This window comes from Oncorhynchus clarkii, chromosome 5, assembly GCF_045791955.1.
Source record: "Oncorhynchus clarkii lewisi isolate Uvic-CL-2024 chromosome 5, UVic_Ocla_1.0, whole genome shotgun sequence".
Taxonomy (NCBI): Eukaryota; Metazoa; Chordata; class Actinopteri; order Salmoniformes; family Salmonidae; genus Oncorhynchus; species Oncorhynchus clarkii.
In genome coordinates, this window is record NC_092151.1 from 5380107 (window position 1) to 5402632 (window position 22526).

The 22526-nt window shown below is 46.6% G+C and overlaps 1 protein-coding gene across 8 annotated transcripts in view; it reads right to left on the minus strand.

Moving 5' to 3' along the window:
- The window catches only part of LOC139408269 (transcription factor 4-like), a 397078-nt gene that overhangs the window by 174281 nt on the left and 200271 nt on the right, over positions 1–22526 (minus strand). For 7 of the 8 annotated variants that reach the window (XM_071151957.1, XM_071151961.1, XM_071151958.1 and 4 more), the window contains 2 exons: positions 9599–9728; positions 5155–5204 (listed from right to left, as the gene is read on the minus strand). In XM_071151957.1, the coding sequence (XP_071008058.1) occupies positions 5155–5204; positions 9599–9728 (180 nt within the window). Of the gene's footprint in view, positions 1–5154; positions 5205–9598; positions 9729–10416; positions 10436–22526 lie in introns of those variants that run through there. The other variant, XM_071151964.1, reaches the window with a different exon arrangement.

A 22526-nucleotide genomic window follows, 5' to 3' on the forward strand; every position in this document is an offset into this window, starting at 1 on the left:
AGGCCCATTCTCCTCTGTTCTCCTCCACTGACAGGCCCATTCTCCTCTGTTCTCCTCCACTGACAGGCCCATTCTCCTCTGTTCTCCTCCACTGACAGGCCCATTCTCCTCTGTTCTCCTCCACTACTCTCCATACCTCCACAGTCTTCGACTTGAAAAACAAACAATGTTCTTATTTGCCTTGTTGTTGTTGTTGTTGTTGTTGTTGTCCCGCCCCCCCACCCGTCTGCATGTGTGTATTACATGTATGTTATGGGTAAGTCTAGGAGACCAGCTGGACTAGCAAAACCATTCAGTTTACTGCATGTCTGGGGAAGCAGGGGAACAGGGTATGTATGGGCTGTCTTCATTGTCTGGGTAGCGGCATATGCTAACAGCGTTAGCGAAACCACAAGAGCACAGTAAAAAATGAACAACGGCCAACTATCCCAGAGAACACATAAACCCGCTACGGACAGGGTCTTTATCAACAAACACAAACTAACAATTTGTCTTCATAATTCAAGTTTTAAAATAATATTTAAAAAATATGGATGTTGTATAACTGTATTACCTAAAAAAAATAAAAAAATAAACACACTAAAGATATTGCTCAATGAATCCCATTGAGAGAAAGGATATTTGAGTATTTCCTGTGGTGAGGCCTTGAATAACGTCTTAAACAGAATTTTCATCATTCCTTGATAATTTTATTTCACTGGGCAAGACAGTTAAGAACAAATTGTTATTTTCAATGACGGCCTAGGAACAGTGGGCCTGGTCAGGGGCAGATTGGTACCTTGTCAGCTCTGGGATTTGAACTTGCAACCTTTCGGCTGCTAGTCCAACACGCTAACCACTAGGCTAACCTGCCTAGAGGTGAGATGTAGTACCAACACAGGGCTGGAGGAGAGATGTAGTACCAACACAGGGCTGGAGGAGAGATGTAGTACCAACACAGGGCTGGAGGAGAGATGTAGTACCAACACAGGGCTGGATGAGAGATGTAGTACCAACACAGGGCTGGAGGTGAGATGTAGTACCAACACAGGGCTGGAGGAGAGATGTAGTACCAACACAGGGCTGGAGGAGAGATGTAGTACCAACACAGGGCTGGAGGAGAGATGTAGTACCAACACAGGGCTGGAGGAGAGATGTAGTACGAACACAGGGCTGGAGGAGAGATGTAGTACCAACACAGGACTGGAGGAGAGATGTAGTACCAACACAGGGCTGGAGGAGAGATGTAGTACCAACACAGGGCTGGAGGAGAGATGTAGTACCAACACAGGGCTGGAGGAGAGATGTAGTACCAACACAGGGCTGGAGGAGAGATGTAGTACCAACACAGGGCTGCAGGAGAGATGTAATACCAACACAGGGCTGGAGGAGAGATGTAGTACCAACACAGGGCTGGAGGAGAGATGTAGTACCAACACAGGGCTGGAAGAGAGATGTAGTACCAACACAGGGCTGGAGGAGAGATGTAATACCAACACAGGGCTGGAGGAGAGATGTAGTACCAACACAGGGCTGGAGGAGAGATGTCATACCAACACAGGGCTGCAGGGGGCAGGAGAGCTAACAGAACACTACAGCTTTCCTGTTACCAAGATCCCTATTGTGCCTTCTGCTAGACCTGACTTCATTTAATTAACTCTCTCCACTTTAAACAACATCAGATACAGGAACCGACGGGAATAAGGAATCAAAACAGCCCTGATGTGAAAGATTTAGACTGTTGGCTTAGACTGAGATGCCTCAACAGCTAGGTAAACCTATCTAACCATCTCTATCTAATGTATCTGTCTGTAGAGCCTCAATACAAAGACACTGTCTAACATGGATTATTGATCAAATGTATTGCTTTTTCCATCAATTCATTTACAGATCAGTTGATTGCCACAAAGGTTAGGAAAATGACCGGTATAATTCGAGAATGTCCTATAATCACATGTGGCCTTTTTCATTTTATCAAAGGTAAATAAAAAAAAATATCTAAATTAATATTTTAAAAAATTAATAAGAATAATATTTCTCAATTACTAATAAAATCCTATGAGTCACTTGGTATAATAGTCCATTGGGTCAAATGACAAATGACACTTTCTCCATCTTGTGAAAGAAAGAAAGAAAGAAAGAATGCATTACACAGTGTAAATAACTGATAAAACATCTACTGTCTCTAAAAACACCATGAAGCAAACGAAATAAAGGACAAACAACCATATAGATCCTATTTAATTACCAGAGGGGCTATGCCACCATTCTATGGGGAGGACAAACTGCACCTTGCTAATGTAAACTAGCAATCCATTGATACATTACCACACTATTCCAAGGTTTCTCTCTCGTGACAGAGCAATTGTTCTTTAAGTAAAATCAACTTCACTAACAAACACATTTTGGCATTTAACAATAGAGAAAGGAAGATCCATTCAAGAGTGGATTTTATTTTTTTATTTTTAATTTTAAAATCAGAGTAGGTACCAGCGAGGGTCATGTGAAGATCATCGAGACATAAAATAGTTATTTTTTTGTCGCCACTGATGACAAAGCCTTAAGACATAGGTCATCCCTCTTTATTCATTCTTGTAATGACGGACACCACAGAGAAGTTGGACAGACTCTAAAGGAAGAATATTAGCAGGCGCTTCTGGAGTCAACACCACATCTACGTTACCGTGGTAATGAACAAAGACATGCTCAACAACCACAACAAAACACACAAACCACATAGCCTATATATATATAGCTTTTTAAGGCAGCTTTTATATAACAATAGACCTGAAAAAAGGTCCTGACAGGAGAACAGGGAAAGCATGTTCAATTCATGTCCTATCCGTCAGACATTGTGCAGTAAAAAACTCATGTTTTGTTCATATGTCTTGAATAAAGAAATATCTGTTTATTTTAATTATTCAAATGTACCTATGTAAGAAATACATGTATTTCTAAAATAACAATCAACAAAATCTTTATATAAATAAGATATGATAGATATGATAACAATCTAAATAAATGTTAATAAATTATATAATACTTTAGTAGATATGTAAAATTGAGATCCATTGATTGACAATCAAAATGAGTACGTTGGCAAAATATTGAAGATAATTTTAACACCAGGTATGTTACCAGTAGCTTTACGGGGAGAACAGTTTTCCTGGTTTCTTTTCACCTAAATATGTTTTAGAATTTGTAATGATTTAACATTTCATATGTAAGCTTACTAACACAGTAGTGCTATTATTGATCGAATACACTTCCCTGTTGAAAATAAATAGTATTTGATTGTAATATAATTTATCCACACCAGCAAATGACGGATCTACAGAAAAGGTCTCGGGAATCTGTGTTGAACAAAAATGACATGCACCGAAACCCCCCCCCCCCCCCTCATGTAGGTCCCAGTCATTTAACCCCCCCATGTAGCACCGAAACCCAGCTGTGCCCTTCAGGATAAGTCCAGTGGGGGAATGCGTTTGTCACCGAAACTAAAAAAGCATTGCAAAAATAGATGAAGTGACATTTCAGGAGAAATTCAAAAGTTAACGTCAGAAAGAAAGACACGAAGTGACACGGAACGTACAGTACAAACTCAGTCGGAGCTTTATGGCAACAGGCCTTGAAAATGCCGAATGCAGGAAAACGTCTTTCGGCGAGGCTGTCACGCTGGCCAAGTCAAGGCATTCTCAGGCCAAAGCCCCCACAACCACAACATTAAGTACAGCAACAAAATATATATAAACCGTCAAAATCTGGTTTTCAGTTGGCAACGAGACAGAACAAAACCTGTCGTGACTACTCCAACCTGGTGGCAACGAAACGGGCTTCAGATCTCAATTACATTCAAACGGACGAGATTTTGTCTTCTCTATTCTACTGTGAACATGACGAAGAAATCAGTGACCTAATATGTTTATCTAGGTAGTGGAATAAGTATCCCTTATAACATCACTTGAGGCATAACAAAAGATGAACAACATTGGCTTTCGCCAAATGCTTCTTTGGGAAGGATTTTTCTCCCTTGCTACTTTTCTCCCAGTGAGGGAAACCAAAGGACAATATAACTCAAACCTAGTGCTGTAGTCTCCCAGTCTCCCACAGAGCTTAGAGACTGTGGCAGAGGCCTTCTTATGACAAGCCATATATTTTAGCATCATTACCTTCTAATTAAGTGGGTATAAGCCTTAAACAATAGCCATCTCAATGTCCTCTCCTGGACCTCCGTAAGTAAATACTAACATGCATGTTTCTACAAAGTCACATTTTTTCAAAAGGTATATCGTTGGGGTGGTATTTCTTTCAGAGGAGTATTTTAATTCAGCGCAAGAAACCAATGCCGTTACGATGTCTAATACAATTGATTATATATTTAATTTATATCGCAAAATACAGTCTATGTAATATACAGGCTGGTCTGAAATTACTGACACCCTTGATAATGATGAGGAATAATGATTGTATAAAAGAAATAAAATACGGAGGTATATTGTATACACAACAACAACAACAACAAAAAATAATAATTATAATATTTTATACTCAAAGAAAGGTAGGGGTCAAAATTATTCACAAAATACAAGATTTGTATAAATAAAGTATTCAAGAGTGTAGTATTTCACCCCATGTTCCAAGAACGCAACGACTACATAGAGCTTGTGACTCTACAAACATGTTGGATGCATTTGTTGTTCGTTTTGGTTGTGTTTTAGATTATTTTGTGCCCAAATAGAAATTAATGGTAAATAATGTACTGTGTCATTTTGGAGTCACTTTTATTGTACATGAGAATAGAACATGTTTCTAAACACTTCTACATTCATGTGGATGCTACCATGGTTACGGATAGTCCTGAATTAATTCTGACCCTTAAATAAACTCTCTTTCTCTGAGCAATTAGTATTACTATTAAAATACTATAATTTCCCTTTATTTATTTTTTGAGCATACAATATAGCTCAGTATTTGAATGATTTATTTTCTACAGTCATTATTGCTGCTCTTGATCAATGGTGTCAATCATTTTGGATACATAATATTCATGATCCTTGTTGATCAGAAAAATAGAGAATCTCATTGGGGTAAAAAAAAAAAAATGTGTTTGTGTACAATAATTTCAAGCCACAGTTTAAAACAGCATTAAAATAAAAAATTTAAATGTTGACTTACTGAGGAAGGCAAACCAGGAGGAACTTTCCGAACTTTCTTTGTCTGAACCTCTGAAATACACAAGAATTAGAATTAGAAGAATTAAAAACAGTTCAGTCTCACATTTTTATTGATAATCTCATAATGTTTTTCTATGGAAAATATCCATTCATTTGATCAAGACTAAACAAACTCAATAACTTAACAAGCCACTTCACATAATAATAAAGCTTATTGGGCCTGGCTAAATAAAGAAGGAAGCCTTAGCATGACAACATTACAATCAAGTAAACTACAAATATAGCTATCTACAACACAAAATAATTCCCTTCATATTGGGGGGGACATGTTGTCAGCCGGTATCTGTCAAGCAAATAACTGCCGTTCTCACTGTAATTAACATAAAGACATTTAGCATCTCCTGGCTTCCACTCGGCCTACAAGACACTGATGCAGACCTTAGAAACATCTGCATTTTCATTTAAAGAGTCTAATAAACCCATTTAATATAGACTAAACCATCACAATAAATCCATTGTTTATTTTAGACAGGTCTAAAGAAACATTATGATATGAAGAAAATGTATTTCAAAAGAACAGAATAGTCCTCCTGATCTGGCTAAGCTAAATAACTGTGGGCTACACTAGTTAATTTAACAGACAATATTATTATATTATAATTCCTGTGGCATTATTTTATATGATTTTAATAGTAAGAAGAATACAGTTGAACATTGCTGAATAAAATAGAAAATATATTCTTCCGGAACGATTTCCGAGGGAGTGTGCACGTGGCTATTCTTTGTTCAGCGTTTAGCATAGTGATAATTTGCTTAATTTAGAGTTATTTATGCAACTTTTAGTTATGATACAAACCTTAGGCTATTTGTTTTATGATTTGTAATACATTCTAAGGCTCCGTGATGCGACTTAATGATGATTTGAAAAAAGTCTAACGAGAGGCTTGCACTGTGCTCTGTTTCTTAACGCAGGCTGCACACACTTCATCAGTCTCTCATTCACAATTTGACAAGCACTAGACAATATTCTCACCCATTAAACTATTTTCAATTTAAACTGGTCTTTACATCGCCGCCTACATGTGTGTAAAAAAAACATGTAATCTGTAGCCTGCACTCGAATAGTGAATGCAGGAAGCGGTTGAGTTTTTAATATGCCAGGTGAACTACACCGGTTCTAAAGTGTATTAATGTGCTTCATTTTAAGAGTTGAGACATAGATATAGCATTTCAAAAGAGCTGTGATCCATACAGCATACTTCGAGATATTTGGCCACTTTTAAGCTCAGATCCAGTAGGATTGTCAAACGTTTGCCTGCCGACGGTACTTAGCACCTCTGAACAGAGTGTAGTCAGTCAATCTCTTTTTTTTGTTCACACAGCAAAGACCTTGGAAGATGTCAGCCGCTCAGCCTTGTTAAAATACTCAAAACCAGAAGGTGGCAGTAGCCTTGTTTGGCAATACCTATCTATGCATGTTGCTCATGGTCTAGATTCCAAGCTATCTGTGGCAATGTTGATATTTTGTAGAATGCCCTTGTTGATACTAGCCAGATGGCCACAACTACCTAGCAAGATGATGAAGACACTATTTAATTCCCTTTCCATAATCCCATACTGCCAGTGCCAGCCCATTGCCAAATGTTTAGCTAGCATATTCACTAGCTAGCACAAAATATCTAGCTAGCTAGCTAAGGACACTGCACTAACATCGCCAGCTAACACAGGCAGCTGTTTAATGGAAACTAGCTAATCCATTGTGATGTCATTATAATGTCAACACTAGCTAATCCATTGTGATGTCATTATAATGTCAACACTAGCTAATCCATTGTGATGTCATTATAATGTCAACACTAGCTAATCCATTGTGATGTCATTATAATGTCATCACTAGCTACAGTGGTTAGCTAACTCGGAGGAAGTATTTAGTGTTGTGTGCATTGCGTCGGTGCACTTAGCTAGCTACCATCCCATAGCTTACATTGCATATGAAGTGTGACTGGCTCATCCATATAAGCCTATGGGCTGATGCATGCGACCCAGCAGACTATACTCAATTTAACCTTGTCTTTACATATACTAAATAATATATGTGTGAACGTTTTGATTTATAATGGGCCATTATCATGCACCTGTCGGAACAGGGGAAGGGAAAACAAATACTTAATTCGTATGCACTTGAATAGCGAATGGAGGACGCTTTTCCCGCGGTTCATTTTCATGCCGCCCAGGTAGGCTACCCCAGTTGTAAAGCGAAGCAATGTGCTTAAAATTAGGAAAGCTGAGAAATCAATTGAGATCCTCCTCTTTTTAATAGAGGCCATCACAACTCTGTTTTCTCACGCAATTGCATATTCTATTGAAATGTAGCGCAACATAGACTAATAGGAACACTTATCTTCATTCCATGCATCAACCATCTATGAGGAGCTGGCTGTCGCTGCCCAACAGGTGATCCTATTCCAGTCAAACTCTGGATGCCAGGGCTCTCATTAACGGTGTGATTGGATTTTCCATTGCATTTGCATTGATGTCAGAGTGATTAGAGGGACAATAGAGCGCTGAGTACCAGGCCGTTAGCAAGTTTGGTAGACTACTAATAACCATCAGCAGCATCAGAGCAAAGTTTTGGAGAAGCCTAGTTACTGTGACTCAACGGTCATGTGGAATTTCACTGCGGTCATGACTCGTGACTGCCGGTGTGGTGGTAATACGGTCACCATAACAGTCCTAATTGGGGGCTGACATCTCTTAAAGCTGCCACTGCAAGGCATGATATTTATCGTCAATTTATTTACAGTTTCCTCTTTCAGGTCTTCCACCCAAACAATGTCACACAGAAGCTTTTGACTTTCCAAGAAGTCTGACTGACCGTGGATACTTAGAATGGATGATATTAATTTAAAAAAGACATGCAAATTGAACACACAACTTGTGTGACAGTTCATGATCAATACATTTTATTTATTTTTAAACCGCTTTGATAGGGGCAGCAGGATAGCCTAGTGGTTAAAGCGTTGGACTAGTAACCGAAAGGTTGCAAGTTCGAATCCCCGAGCTGACAAGGTACAAATCTGTCGTTCTGCCCCTGAACAAAGGCAGTTAAACCCACTAGGCTGTCATTGAAAATAAGAATTTGTTCTTAACTGACTTGCCTAGTAAAATAAAATATTAAAATAGACTCAGTTCTGATATTACATTTATTATAAAGATAACTTATTAAGTAAAGTCCCTTTTGTGAAACTGCGTAAAAGTTGTTCTTGTACCACATTATGACCCAACAGGTACCGTTCTCCTGTGTAAAGACGGATGGTAACACACACAGAACGCACATGGCTGTTCAACGGCCCTCACGAACGCACGGCCAGCGAGACCACAGCGAGAGAGGTAGGAGGGGTAGGGCAGTGGGAGGAAGAAGAGGAGGAGGAAGAAAGGGGAAGGGGAGGAGGTGGAATGGGAGGTGGAAGAGGAGGAGGAAGAAGAGGATGAGGAGAACGAGGATGAAGAAGAAGAGAGTAGGAGCTGAGCGCCTGGAAGAGCGGTGTGCGGGTCGGGAGCTGAGAGCCTGGCGGAGTGGTGTGAGGGTCGGGAGCTGAGAGCCTGGTGGAGTGGTGTGAGGGTCGGGAGCTGAGAGCCTGGTGGAGTGGTGTGAGGGTCGGGAGCTGAGAGCCTGGTGGAGTGGTGTGTGGGTCGGGAGCTGAGAGCCTGACAGAGTGGTGTGAGGGTCGGGGTCTAAGAGCCTGGTGGAGTGGTGTGAGGGTCGGGGTCTGAGAGCCTCGAGGAGTGGTGTGAGGGTCGGGGTCTGAGAGCCTGGAGGAGTGGTGTGAGGGTCGGGAGCTGAGAGCCTGGTGGAGTGGTGTGAGGGTCGGGGTCTGAGAGCCTGGAGGAGTGGTGTGAGGGTCGGGAGCTGAGAGCCTGGAGGAGTGGTGTGAGGGTTGGGAGCTGAGAGCCTAGTGGAGTGGTGTGATGGTCGGAAGCTGAGAGCCTGGTGGAGTGGTGTGAGGGTCGGGAGCTGAGAGCCTAACAGAGTGGTGTGAGGGTCGGGAGCTGAGAGCCTGACGGAGTGGTGTGAGGGTCGGGAGCTGAGAGCCTGGTGGAGTGGTGTGAGGGTCGGGAGCTGAGAGCCTGGTGGAGTGGTGTGAGGGTCGGGGACTGAGAGCCTGGTGGAGTGGTGTGAGGGTCGGGAGCTGAGAGCCTAACAGAGTGGTGTGAGGGTCGGGAGCTGAGAGCCTGACGGAGTGGTGTGAGGGTCGGGAGCTGAGAGCCTGGTGGAGTGGTGTGAGGGTCGGGAGCTGAGAGCCTGGTGGAGTGGTGTGAGGGTCGGGGACTGAGAGCCTGACGGAGTGGTGTGAGGGTCGGGAGCTGAGAGCCTGACGGAGTGGTGTGAGTGTCGGGGACTGAGAGCCTGACGGAGTGATGTGAGGGTCGGGAGCTGAGCTCACCCATGTTGTCGCCGTGCAGTGGTCTCCGGCGAGGGTTGTTGTTGTAGTGCTGGTAATACTGCGATCCAGGCTTAGTGGGCGACACCGCCCCAGGGCTGCCCATGCCCATTTCTCCTCCCAGGAGGCTCGGCTGTAACACACAGGACAGAGACACGTTAACGTACAGGAAACACAGGACAGAGACACGCCAGTCGCTAAGCGTAAAGTCCCCCCCCCCCCCCCCCCAGCCCCCCCGCGGTGAACTCCAGTGTGAAGTCAGGTTGAGGTGGATGAAGTGAGCGGCTCAGAAAACTACAATCCTCACACACAGTCGTCGACAACAAAATGCAGAGACATGAAGTTACATTTTGAACAAGTAGCATCTTTGTTTTAAAACACCTTCACTGAAGGATTCACAGTCAGAATGTTAAAAACATCACCAGACAGGCCTTAAAATACCAGGAGAAATAAAACATTATTGTTAAACGACAAACTATCTGAAAATAATTCAAATATTCACACGGTTGTATGGAATCAATAAAATACGTTGTCAAGGTTTGAAGTTTCAGCACATGCCGACCTAAACATTTGACTTCAAATCTTGAATCTCAACTCTAATAAACTAAATTAACAAAAAAAAAATGTAAATAAAGTTTTCATTTAAATCTACTTATTTAATAACTAACTACAACTGGTATACATTTTTTTTTAAATAAAAAAAAGACCTTGATAACGGAAACAACAAGGTAGTGTCATGACGTTATCCACCAGAAAGATCAGAGTCTGATACTGAGAAACTAGTGTCTGACCTCAACTCCCTGAGAATATAGTCCACTTACCCCAAGCAGCCATCATATCTCCTGATTAAACTCTGCTCTACTAACATTGTTCTCCTAATCAAGTTAAATTATTCACCGACAATAAGTGCGTGTAGGTTCGTTCATTTTTTACGAAAGAAAGAAACTAGCAGAAGATGGACTAGAATGTTCCTGCTGGGCGACGATGAGAGGAGAGCAGTGGACGAGAGATTGGTACGAGCACAAGAAAATATTTTTCCCCCCAAAAAAACTTTTAAGGATATACTTGTGCAAACTTCCCAGCGACTGAACTAATTAGTGTAGTTGATCAAGTAGAGAAAGTGTTTGCCTTAATTTGAATTCCAGTCACTGGGGCTCTCACAACAGAGTTAGACATGCTTCACTAGATCTCAATTCACATGCTAAACAGGCTAAATAGGCCAATTACAGGCCTGCTCCTGGGTCCCCCCGTTAACTCTGTCTACCACCCAAATGGTGCCCTATTCCCTATATAGTGCACCAGGACCCATAGGGTTCTGGTCAAAAGTAGTGCACTATATAGGGAATAGGGTGCCATAGGACTCTAGACAAAACTAGTACACTATATAGGGAATAGGGTGCCATAGGGCTCTGGTCAAAAGTAGTGCACTACATAGGGAATAGGGTGCAATTTGGGAGATGCCCTGGGAAAATAAGACGGGGGGCCTTCAGACTGCTAAAACAAAAGGACTCTTGTCTTACATAAAGTAAGTCAACCCCCCCCACCAGCCATCACCCCACCCTCTCCCCCACCCACCTACCCGCCATCACCCCACCCTCTCCCCCACCCACCTACCCGCCATCACCCCACCCTCTCCCCCACCCCCCCACCAGCCATCACCCCACCCTCTCCCCCACCCACCTACCCGCCATCACCCCACCCCCCCACCCCCCCACCCGCCATCACCCCACCCTCTCCCCCACCCACCCGCCATCACCCCACCCTCTCCCCCACCCACCTTCCCGCCATCACCCCACCCTCTCCCCCACCCACCCAACCATCACCCCCACCCACCCAACCATCACCCCACCCTCTCCCCCACCCACCCACCCAACCATCACCCCACCCTCTCCCCCAACCCACCCAACCATCAACCCCACCCTCTCCCCACCCACCCAACCATCACCATCCCCCCATGCCATCACCTACACCCAACCATCACCATCTACCCCCTACCATCCCCCCACAACCATCCCCCCACCCTCCTCTCCTCCTCCTCCTCCTCTCCTCCTCCTACTCCTACTCTCCTCCTCCTCTCCTCCTCCTCTCCTCATACTCTCCTCCTCCTCCTCTCCTCCTCCTACTTCCCTCCTCCTCTCCTCCTCCTCCTCTCCTCCTCGTCTCCTCCTCTCCTCCTCCTCTCCTCCTCCTCCTCCCCTCCTCCTCTCCTCATCTTGCCCGATTTCAGAGATAACGATCTGTTGTACCCAGCTGGCATCCAGCGCCTGATATTAACCAAGATAAATGACAAGCACCTGAACGGAGGAGAGAAGAGAGAGAAGAGAAGAGAAGAGAGAGGAACTCTCCCTTGAAGGATTAAGGCTCCTTGCCTTGGCATTTATAACACAGGTGTAGACATTTATAACACAGGACTATGTATACATCCCATTTGGCACCCTATCCCCTATGTAGTGCACTACTTTAGACCAGGGGGCCCTATACAGGGGATAGGGTGTCATTTGAGACTTGAACATGCCTGCTTGAGCACCAAATGACGATTATCAAAAGGAGAGGAGGTCATTGAGAAATAATTTGGGGGGGGGAATGGCACCACACAAAAGACAGAAAGAGGCGTAAAAAGAATTAAAGCACCCCCGAATAAATCATGTGGTAACTTCCAACGGAAGAAAATGACGCCAACAAACAGAAAAAGGAGGTAAATAGTTTGAAGTCAAACATAAAATAAACAAAGGTATTTTTTTCTGATATCAGTACTATAATCTGGATGGATAATACAACAGTATTTACAGGAGACAAGATCACTAACGTAGGGCTTTACAGGAGGATCACTAACGTAGGGCTTTACAGGAGGAGTATTACCATAGGGCTTTACAGGAGGATAATTACCATAGGGCTTTAAAGGAGGATCATTACCATAGGGCTTTACAGGAGGATCATTACCGTAGGGCTTTACAGGAGGATCATTACCATAGGGCTTTACAGGAGGATCATTACCGTAGGGCTTTACAGGAGGATCATTCCCATAGGGATTTACAGGAGGATCATTACCATAGGGCTTTACAGGAGGAGTATTACCATAGGGCTTTACAGGAGGATCATTACCATAGGGCTTTACAGGAGGATCATTACCATAGGGCTTTACAGGAGGATCATTACCATAGGGCTTTACAGGAGGATCATTACCGTAGGGCTTTACAGGAGGAACATTACCATAGGGCTTTACAGGAGGATCATTACCATAGGGCTTTACAGGAGGATCATTACCGTAGGGCTTTACAGGAGGATCATTACCATAGGGCTTTACAGGACATCCTAACCATTAGGCTTTACAGGAGGATCATTACCGTAGGGCTTTACAGGAGGATCATTACCATAGGGCTTTACAGGAGGATCATTACCATAGGGCTTTAAAGGAGGATCATTACCATAGGGCTTTACAGGGGGATCATTACCGTAGGGCTTTACAGAAGGATCATTACCATAGGGCTTTACAGGATGTCATAACCATTAGGCTTTACAGGAGGATCATTACCGTAGGGCTTTACAGGAGGATCATTACCATAGGGCTTTACAGGAAGATATTTACCATAGGGCTTTACAGGAGGAGCATTACCATAGGGCTTTACAGGAGGATCATTACCATAGGGCTTTACAGGAGGATCATTACCGTGGGGCTTTACAGGAGGATCATTACCATAGGGCGTTACAGGAGGATAATTACCATAGGGCTTTACAGGAGGACCATTACCGTAGGGCTTTACAGGAGGAGCATTACCATAGGGCTTTACAGGAGGATCATTACCATAGGGCTTTACAGGAGGATCATTACCGTAGGGCTTTACAGGAGGATCATTACCGTAGGGCTTTACAGGAGGATCATTACCATAGGGATTTACAGGAGGAGCATTACCATAGGGCTTTACAGGAGGATCATTACCATAGGGCTTTACAGGAAGAGTATTACCATAGGGCTTTACAGGAGGATCATTACCATAGGGCTTTACAGGAGGATCATTACCATAGGGCTTTACAGGATGTCATAACCATTAGGCTTTACAGGAGGAGCATTACCATAGGGCTTTACAGGAGGATCATTACCATAGGGCTTTACAGGAGGAGCATTACCATAGGGTTTTACATGAGGAGCATACAATAGGGCTTTACAGGAGGATCATTACCATAGGGCTTTACAGGAGGAGCATTAGCATAGGGCTTTACAGGAAGAGGATTAACATAGGGCTTTACAGGAGGATCATTACCATAGGGCTTTACAGGAGGAGTATTACCATAGGGCTTATCAGGAGGATCATTACCATAGGGCTTTACAGGAGGATCATTACCATATGGCTTTACAGGAGGAACATTACCATAGGGCTTTATAGGAGGATAATTACCATAGGGCTTTACAGAAGGAGTATTACCATAGGGCTTTACAGGAGGAGTTTTACCATAGGGCTTTACAGGAGGATAATTACCATAGGGCTTTACAGGAGGATCATTACCATAGGGCTTTACAGGGCGTCATAACCATTAGGCTTTACAGGAGGATCATTACCATAGGGCTTTACAGGAGGAGCATTACCATAGGGTTTTACATGAGGAGCATTACAATAGGGCTTTACAGGAGGATCATTACCATAGGGCTTTACAGGAGGAGCATTACCATAGGGCTTTACAGGAAGAGGATTACCATAGGGATTTACAGGAGGAGCATTACCATAGGGCTATATAGGAGGAGAATTATCATAGGGCTTTACAGGAGGAGTATTACCATAGGGCTTTACATGAGGAGAATTACCATTGGGCTTTACAGGATGAGTATGACCATAGGGCTTTACATGAGGAGTATTACCAAAGGGCTTTACAGGAGGAGTATTACCATAGGGCTTTACAGGAGGAGCATTACCATAGGGCTTTACAGGAGGATAATTAACATAGGGCTTTCCAGGAGGAGTATGACCATTGGGCTTTACAGGAGTAAAATGTCCATAGGGCTTTACATGAGGAGGATAAGAGGTTGTAGTTGTAGTACAGTAGGTGTATCTAGCTGTGTTGTATTAGTTATCTTGGGGTTGTAGTACACAAGGTGACCCTGAGGAAGAGGAACCCTGGAGATGGGACGAAGAGGAACCCTGGAGATGGGACATGACAAGGTGACCCTGAGGAAGATGAACCCTGGAGATGGGACATGACAAGGTGACCCTGAGGAAGAGGAACCCTGGAGATGGGACATAACAAGGTGGCCCTGAGGAAGAGGAACCCTGGAGATGGGACGAAGAGGAACCCTGGAGATGGGACGAAGAGGAACCCTGGAGATGGGACATGACAAGGTGGCCCTGAGGAAGAGGAACCCTGGAGATGGGACATGACAAGGTGGCCCTGAGGAAGAGGAATCCTGGAGATGGGACATGACAAAATGGCCCTGAGGAAGAGGAACCCTGGAGATGGGACGAAGAGGAACCCTGGAGATGGGACATGACAAGGTGGCCCTGAGGAAGAGGAACCCTGGAGATGGGACGAAGAGGAACCCTGGAGATGGGACATGACAAGGTGGCCCTAAGGAAGAGGAACAATGGAGATGGGACGAAGAGGAACCCTGGAGATGGGACATGACAAGGTGGCCCTGAGGAAGAGGAACTCTGGAGATGGGACATGACAAGGTGGCCCTGAGGAAGATGAACCCTGGAGATGGGACATGACAAGGTTGCCCTGAGGAAGAGGAATACTGGAGATGGGATGAAGAGGAACCCTGGATATGGGACATGACAAGGTGGCCCTGAGGAAGATGAACCCTGGAGATGGGACGAAGAGGAACCCTGGAGATGGGACATGACAAGGTTGCCCTGAGGAAGAGGAACTCTGGAGATGGGACATGACAAGGTGGTTCTGAGGAAGATGAACCCTGGAGATGGGACATGACAAGGTGGCCCTGAGGAAGATGAACCCTGGAGATGGGACGAAGAGGAACCCTGGAGATGGGACATGACAAGGTGGCCCTGAGGAAGAGGAACCCTGGAGATGGGACATGACAAGGTGGCCCTGAGGAAGAGGAACTCTGGAGATGGGACAAAGAGGAACCCTGGATATGGGACATGACAAGGTGGCCCTGAGGAAGAGGAACCCTGGAGATGGGACATGACAAGGTGGCCCTGAGGAAGAGGAACTCTGGAGATGGGACGAAGAGGAACCCTGGAGATGGGACATGACAAGGTGGCCCTGAGGAAGAGGAACTCTGGAGATGGGACATGACAAGGTGGCCCTGAGGAAGATGAACCCTGGAGATGGGACATGACAAGGTGGCCCTGAGGAAGATGAACCCTGGAGATGGGACATGACAAGGTGGCCCTGAGGAAGAGGAACCCTGGAGATGGGACATGACAAGGTGGCCCTGAGGAAGAGGAACCCTGGAGATGGGACATGACAAGGTGGCCCTGAGGAAGAGGAACCCTGGAGATGGGACGAAGAGGAACCCTGGAGATGGGACATGACAAGGTTGCCCTGAGGAAGAGGAACTCTGGAGATGGGACATGACAAGGTGGTTCTGAGGAAGATGAACCCTGGAGATGGGACATGACAAGGTGGCCCTGAGGAAGATGAACCCTGGAGATGGGACGAAGAGGAACCCTGGAGATGGGACATGACAAGGTGGCCCTGAGGAAGAGGAACCCTGGAGATGGGACATGACAAGGTGGCCCTGAGGAAGAGGAACTCTGGAGATGGGACAAAGAGGAACCCTGGATATGGGACATGACAAGGTGGCCCTGAGGAAGAGGAACCCTGGAGATGGGACATGACAAGGTGGCCCTGAGGAAGAGGAACTCTGGAGATGGGACGAAGAGGAACCCTGGAGATGGGACATGACAAGGTGGCCCTGAGGAAGAGGAACTCTGGAGATGGGACATGACAAGGTGGCCCTGAGGAAGATGAACCCTGGAGATGGGACATGACAAGGTGGCCCTGAGGAAGATGAACCCTGGAGATGGGACATGACAAGGTGGCCCTGAGGAAGAGGAACCCTGGAGATGGGACATGACAAGGTGGCCCTGAGGAAGAGGAACCCTGGAGATGGGACGAAGAGGAACCCTGGAGATGGGACATGACAAGGTGGCCCTGAGGAAGAGGAACCCTGGAGATGGGACATGACAAGGTGGCCCTGAGGAAGAGGAACCCTGGAGATGGGACGAAGAGGAACCCTGGAGATGGGACATGACAAGGTGGCCCTGAGGAAGAGGAACCCTGGAGATGGGACATGACAAGGTGGCCCTGAGGAAAAGGAACCCTGGAGATGGGACATGACAAGGTGACCCTGAGGAAGAGGAACCCTGGAGATGGGACATGACAAAATGGCCCTGAGGAAGAGGAACCCTGGAGATGGGACGAAGAGGAACCCTGGAGATGGGACATGACAAGGTGGCCCTGAGGAAGAGGAACCCTGGAGATGGGACGAAGAGGAACCCTGGAGATGGGACATGACAAGGTGACCCTGAGGAAGAAGAACCCTGGATATGGGACATGACAAAATGGCCCTGAGGAAGAGGAACCCTGGAGATGGGACGAAGAGGAACCCTGGAGATGGGACATGACAAGGTGGCCCTGAGGAAGAGGAACCCTGGAGATGGGACGAAGAGGAACCCTGGAGATGGGACATGACAAGGTGGCCCTGAGGAAGAGGAACCCTGGAGATGGGACATGACAAGGTGGCCCTGAGGAAGAGGAACCCTGGAGATGGGACATGACAAGGTGGCCCTGAGGAACCCAGTTTTTCTCAACCCCTAAATTGCCCCATTCTTCCAAGATCTCACTGAGTTTGAATGAAGACCTTGTACACACACACACACACACACACACACACACACACACACACACACACACACACACACACACACACACACACACACACACACACACACACACACACACACACACACACACACACACCACAGTCCATGATCCCCCCCCCCAGTCCCTAGCTTGGTTTACTAACTCAAACCAACAGTCAGTTACACTATACATTGAGTTACTCATAGCTGATTGATGCTGAAAGAGATCCTGGCCACATCACAGCCCAGCCTGGCCCCTAGACAGGTACTATAAATAGTTACAGACACATCACAGCCCAGCCTGGCCCCTAGACAGGTGCTATGTATAGTTACAGACACATCACAGCCCAGCCTGGGCCCTAGACAGGTACTATGTATAGTTACAGACACATCACAGCCCAGCCCAGCCCCTAGACAGGTACTATAAATAGTTACAGACACATCACAGCCCAGCCTGGCCCCTAGACAGGTACTATGTATAGTTACAGACACATCACAGTCCAGCCTGGCCCCTAGACAGGTACTATATATAGTTACAGACACATCACAGCCCAGCCTAACCCCAAGATTTGGTACTATGTAAAGTTACAGACACATCACAGCCCAGCATGGCCCCTAGACAGGTACTATGTATAGTTACAGACACATCACTGCCCAGCCTGGCCCCTAGACAGGTACTATATATAGTTACAGACACATCACAGCCCAGCCTGGCCCCTAGACAGGTACTATGTATAGTTACAGACACATCACAGCCCAGCCTGGCCCCTAGACAGGTACTATATATAGTTACAGACACATCACAGCCCAGCCTGGCCCCTAGACAGGTACTATGTATAGTTACAGACACATCACAACCCAGCCTGGCCCCTAGACAGGTACTATATATAGTTACAGACACATCACAGCCCAGCCTGGCCCCTACACAGATACTATATATAGTTACAGACACATCACATCACAGCCCAGCCTGGCCCCTAGACAGGTACTATATATAGTTACAGACACATCACATCACAGCCCAGCCTGGCCCTAGACAGGTACTATATATAGTTACAGACACATCACAGCACAGCCCAGCCCCTAGACAGGTACTATATATAGTTACAGACACAGCCCAGCCCAGCCCAGCCCAGCCTGGCCCCTAGACAGGTACTATGTGTAGTTACAGACACATCACATCACAGTCCAGCCTGGCCCCTAGACAGGTCCTATGTATAGTTACAGACACATCACATCACAGCCCAGCCTGGCCCCTAGACAGGTACTATATATAGTTACAGACACATCACAGCCCAGCCTGGCCCCTAGACAGGTACTATGTATAGTTACAGACACATCACAGTCCAGCCTGGCCCCTAGACAGGTACTATATATAGTTACAGACACATCACAGCCCAGCCTAACCCCAAGATTTGGTACTATGTAAAGTTACAGACACATCACAGCCCAGCATGGCCCCTAGACAGGTACTATGTATAGTTACAGACACATCACTGCCCAGCCTGGCCCCTAGACAGGTACTATATATAGTTACAGACACATCACAGCCCAGCCTGGCCCCTAGACAGGTACTATGTATAGTTACAGACACATCACAGCCCAGCCTGGCCCCTAGACAGGTACTATATATAGTTACAGACACATCACAGCCCAGCCTGGCCCCTAGACAGGTACTATGTATAGTTACAGACACATCACAACCCAGCCTGGCCCCTAGACAGGTACTATATATAGTTACAGACACATCACAGCCCAGCCTGGCCCCTACACAGATACTATATATAGTTACAGACACATCACATCACAGCCCAGCCTGGCCCCTAGACAGGTACTATATATAGTTACAGACACATCACATCACAGCCCAGCCTGGCCCTAGACAGGTACTATATATAGTTACAGACACATCACAGCACAGCCCAGCCCCTAGACAGGTACTATATATAGTTACAGACACAGCCCAGCCCAGCCCAGCCCAGCCTGGCCCCTAGACAGGTACTATGTGTAGTTACAGACACATCACATCACAGTCCAGCCTGGCCCCTAGACAGGTCCTATGTATAGTTACAGACACATCACATCACAGCCCAGCCTGGCCCCTAGACAGGTACTATATATAGTTACAGACACATCACAGCCCAGCCCAGCCCCTAGACAGGTACTATATATAGTTACAGACACAGCCCAGCCCAGCCCAGCCCAGCCTGGCCCCTAGACAGGTACTATGTGTAGATACAGACACATCACATCACAGCCCAGCCTGGCCCCTAGACAGGTACTATGTATAGTTACAGACACATCACAGCCCAGCCTGGCCCCTAGACAGGTCCTATGTATAGTTACAGACACATCACAGCCCAGCCTGGCCCCTAGACAGGTACTATGTATAGTTACAGACACATCACAGTCCAGCCTGGCCCCTAGACAGGTACTATATATAGTTACAGACACATCACAACCCAGCCTGGCCCCTAGACAGCTACTATGTATAGTTACAGACACATCACAGCCCAGCCTGGCCCCTAGACAGCTACTATGTATAGTTACAGACACAGCCCAGCCCAGCCTGGCCCCTAGACAGGTACTATGTGTAGTTACAGACACAGCCCAGCCCAGCCTGGCCCCTAGACAGGTACTATGTATAGTTATAGACACATCACAGCCCAGCTTGGCCCCTAGACAGCTACTATGTATAGTTACAGACACAGCCCAGCCCAGCCTGGCCCCTAGACAGGTACTATGTATAGTTACAGACACATCACAGCCCAGCCTGGCCCCTAGACAGGTACTATGTATAGTTACAGACACATCACAGCCCAGCCTGGCCCCTAGACAGGTACTATATATAGTTACAGACACATCACATCACAACCCAGCCTGGCCCCTAGACAGGTACTATATATAGTTACAGACACAGCCCAGCCCAGCCCAGCCCAGCCTGGCCCCTAGACAGGTACTATGTGTAGTTACAGACACATCACATCACAGTCCAGCCTGGCCCCTAGACAGGTCCTATGTATAGTTACAGACACATCACAGCCCAGCCTGGCCCCTAGACAGGTACTATATATAGTTACAGACACATCACAGCCCAGCCCAGCCTGGCCCCTAGACAGGTACTATGTGTAGTTACAGACACATCACAGCCCAGCCTGGCCCCTAGACAGCTACTACGTGTAGTTACAGACACAGCCCAGCCCAGCCTGGCCCCTAGACAGGTACTATGTGTAGTTACAGACACAGCCCAGCCCAGCCCAGCCTGGCCCCTAGACAGGTACTATGTATAGTTATAGACACATCACAGCCCAGCTTGGCCCCTAGACAGCTACTATGTATAGTTACAGAAACAGTCCAGCCCAGCCTGGCCCCTAGACAGGTACTATGTATAGTTACAGACACATCACAGCCCAGCCTGGCCCCTAGACAGCTACTATATATAGTTACAGACACATCACAGCCCAGCCTGGCCCCTAGACAGGTACTATATATAGTTACAGACACATCACATCACAACCCAGCCTGGCCCCTAGACAGGTACTATATATAGTTACAGACACAGCCCAGCCCAGCCCAGCCCAGCCCAGCCTGGCCCCTAGACAGGTACTATGTGTAGTTACAGACACATCACATCACAGTCCAGCCTGGCCCCTAGACAGGTCCTATGTATAGTTACAGACACATCACAGCCCAGCCTGGCCCCTAGACAGCTACTATGTATAGTTACAGACACATCACAGCCCAGCCTGGCCCCTAGACAGGTACTATATATAGTTACAGACACATCACAGCCCAGCCCAGCCTGGCCCCTAGACAGGTACTATGTGTAGTTACAGACACATCACAGCCCAGCCTGGCCCCTAGACAGCTACTACGTGTAGTTACAGACACAGCCCAGCCCAGCCTGGCCCCTAGACAGGTACTATGTGTAGTTACAGACACAGCCCAGCCCAGCCCAGCCTGGCCCCTAGACAGGTACTATGTATAGTTATAGACACATCACAGCCCAGCTTGGCCCCTAGACAGCTACTATGTATAGTTACAGACACAGTCCAGCCCAGCCTGGCCCCTAGACAGGTACTATGTGTAGTTACAGACACATCACAGCCCAGCATGGCCCCTAGACAGCTACTACGTGTAGTTACAGACACAGCCCAGCCCAGCCTGGCCCCTAGACAGGTACTATGTGTAGTTACAGACACAGCCCAGCCCAGCCCAGCCTGGCCCCTAGACAGGTACTATGTATAGTTATAGACACATCACAGCCCAGCTTGGCCCCTAGACAGCTACTATGTATAGTTACAGACACATCACAGCCCAGCCTGGCCCCTAGACAGGTACTATGTATAGTTACAGACACATCACAGCCCAGCCTGGCCCCTAGACAGCTACTATATAAAGTTACAGACACAGCCCAGCCCAGCCTGGCCCATAGACAGGTACTATGTGTAGTTACAGACACATCACAGCCCAGCCCAGCCTGGCCCCTAGACAGCTACTATGTATAGTTAGAGACACATCACAGCCCAGCCTGGCCCCTAGACAGGTACTATGTGTAGTTACAGACACATCACAGCCCAGCCCAGGCTGGCCCCTAGACAGCTACTATGTATAGTTACAGACACATCACATCACAGCCTGGCCCCTGGACAGGTACTATATATAGTTACAGACACATCACAGCCCAGCCTGGCCCCTAGACAGGTACTATGTATAGTTACAGACACATCACATCACAGCCTGGCCCCTAGACAGGTACTATATATAGTTACAGACACATCACAGCCCAGCCTGGCCCCTAGACAGCTACTACGTGTAGTTACAGACACAGCCCAGCCCAGCCTGGCCCCTAGACAGGTACTATGTGTAGTTACAGACACAGCCCAGCCCAGCCCAGCCAGGCCCCTAGACAGGTACTATGTATAGTTATAGACACATCACAGCCCAGCTTGGCCCCTAGACAGCTACTATGTATAGTTACAGACACAGTCCAGCCCAGCCTGGCCCCTAGACAGGTACTATGTATAGTTACAGACACATCACAGCCCAGCCTGGCCCCTAGACAGCTACTATATATAGTTACAGACACAGCCCAGCCCAGCCTGGCCCAT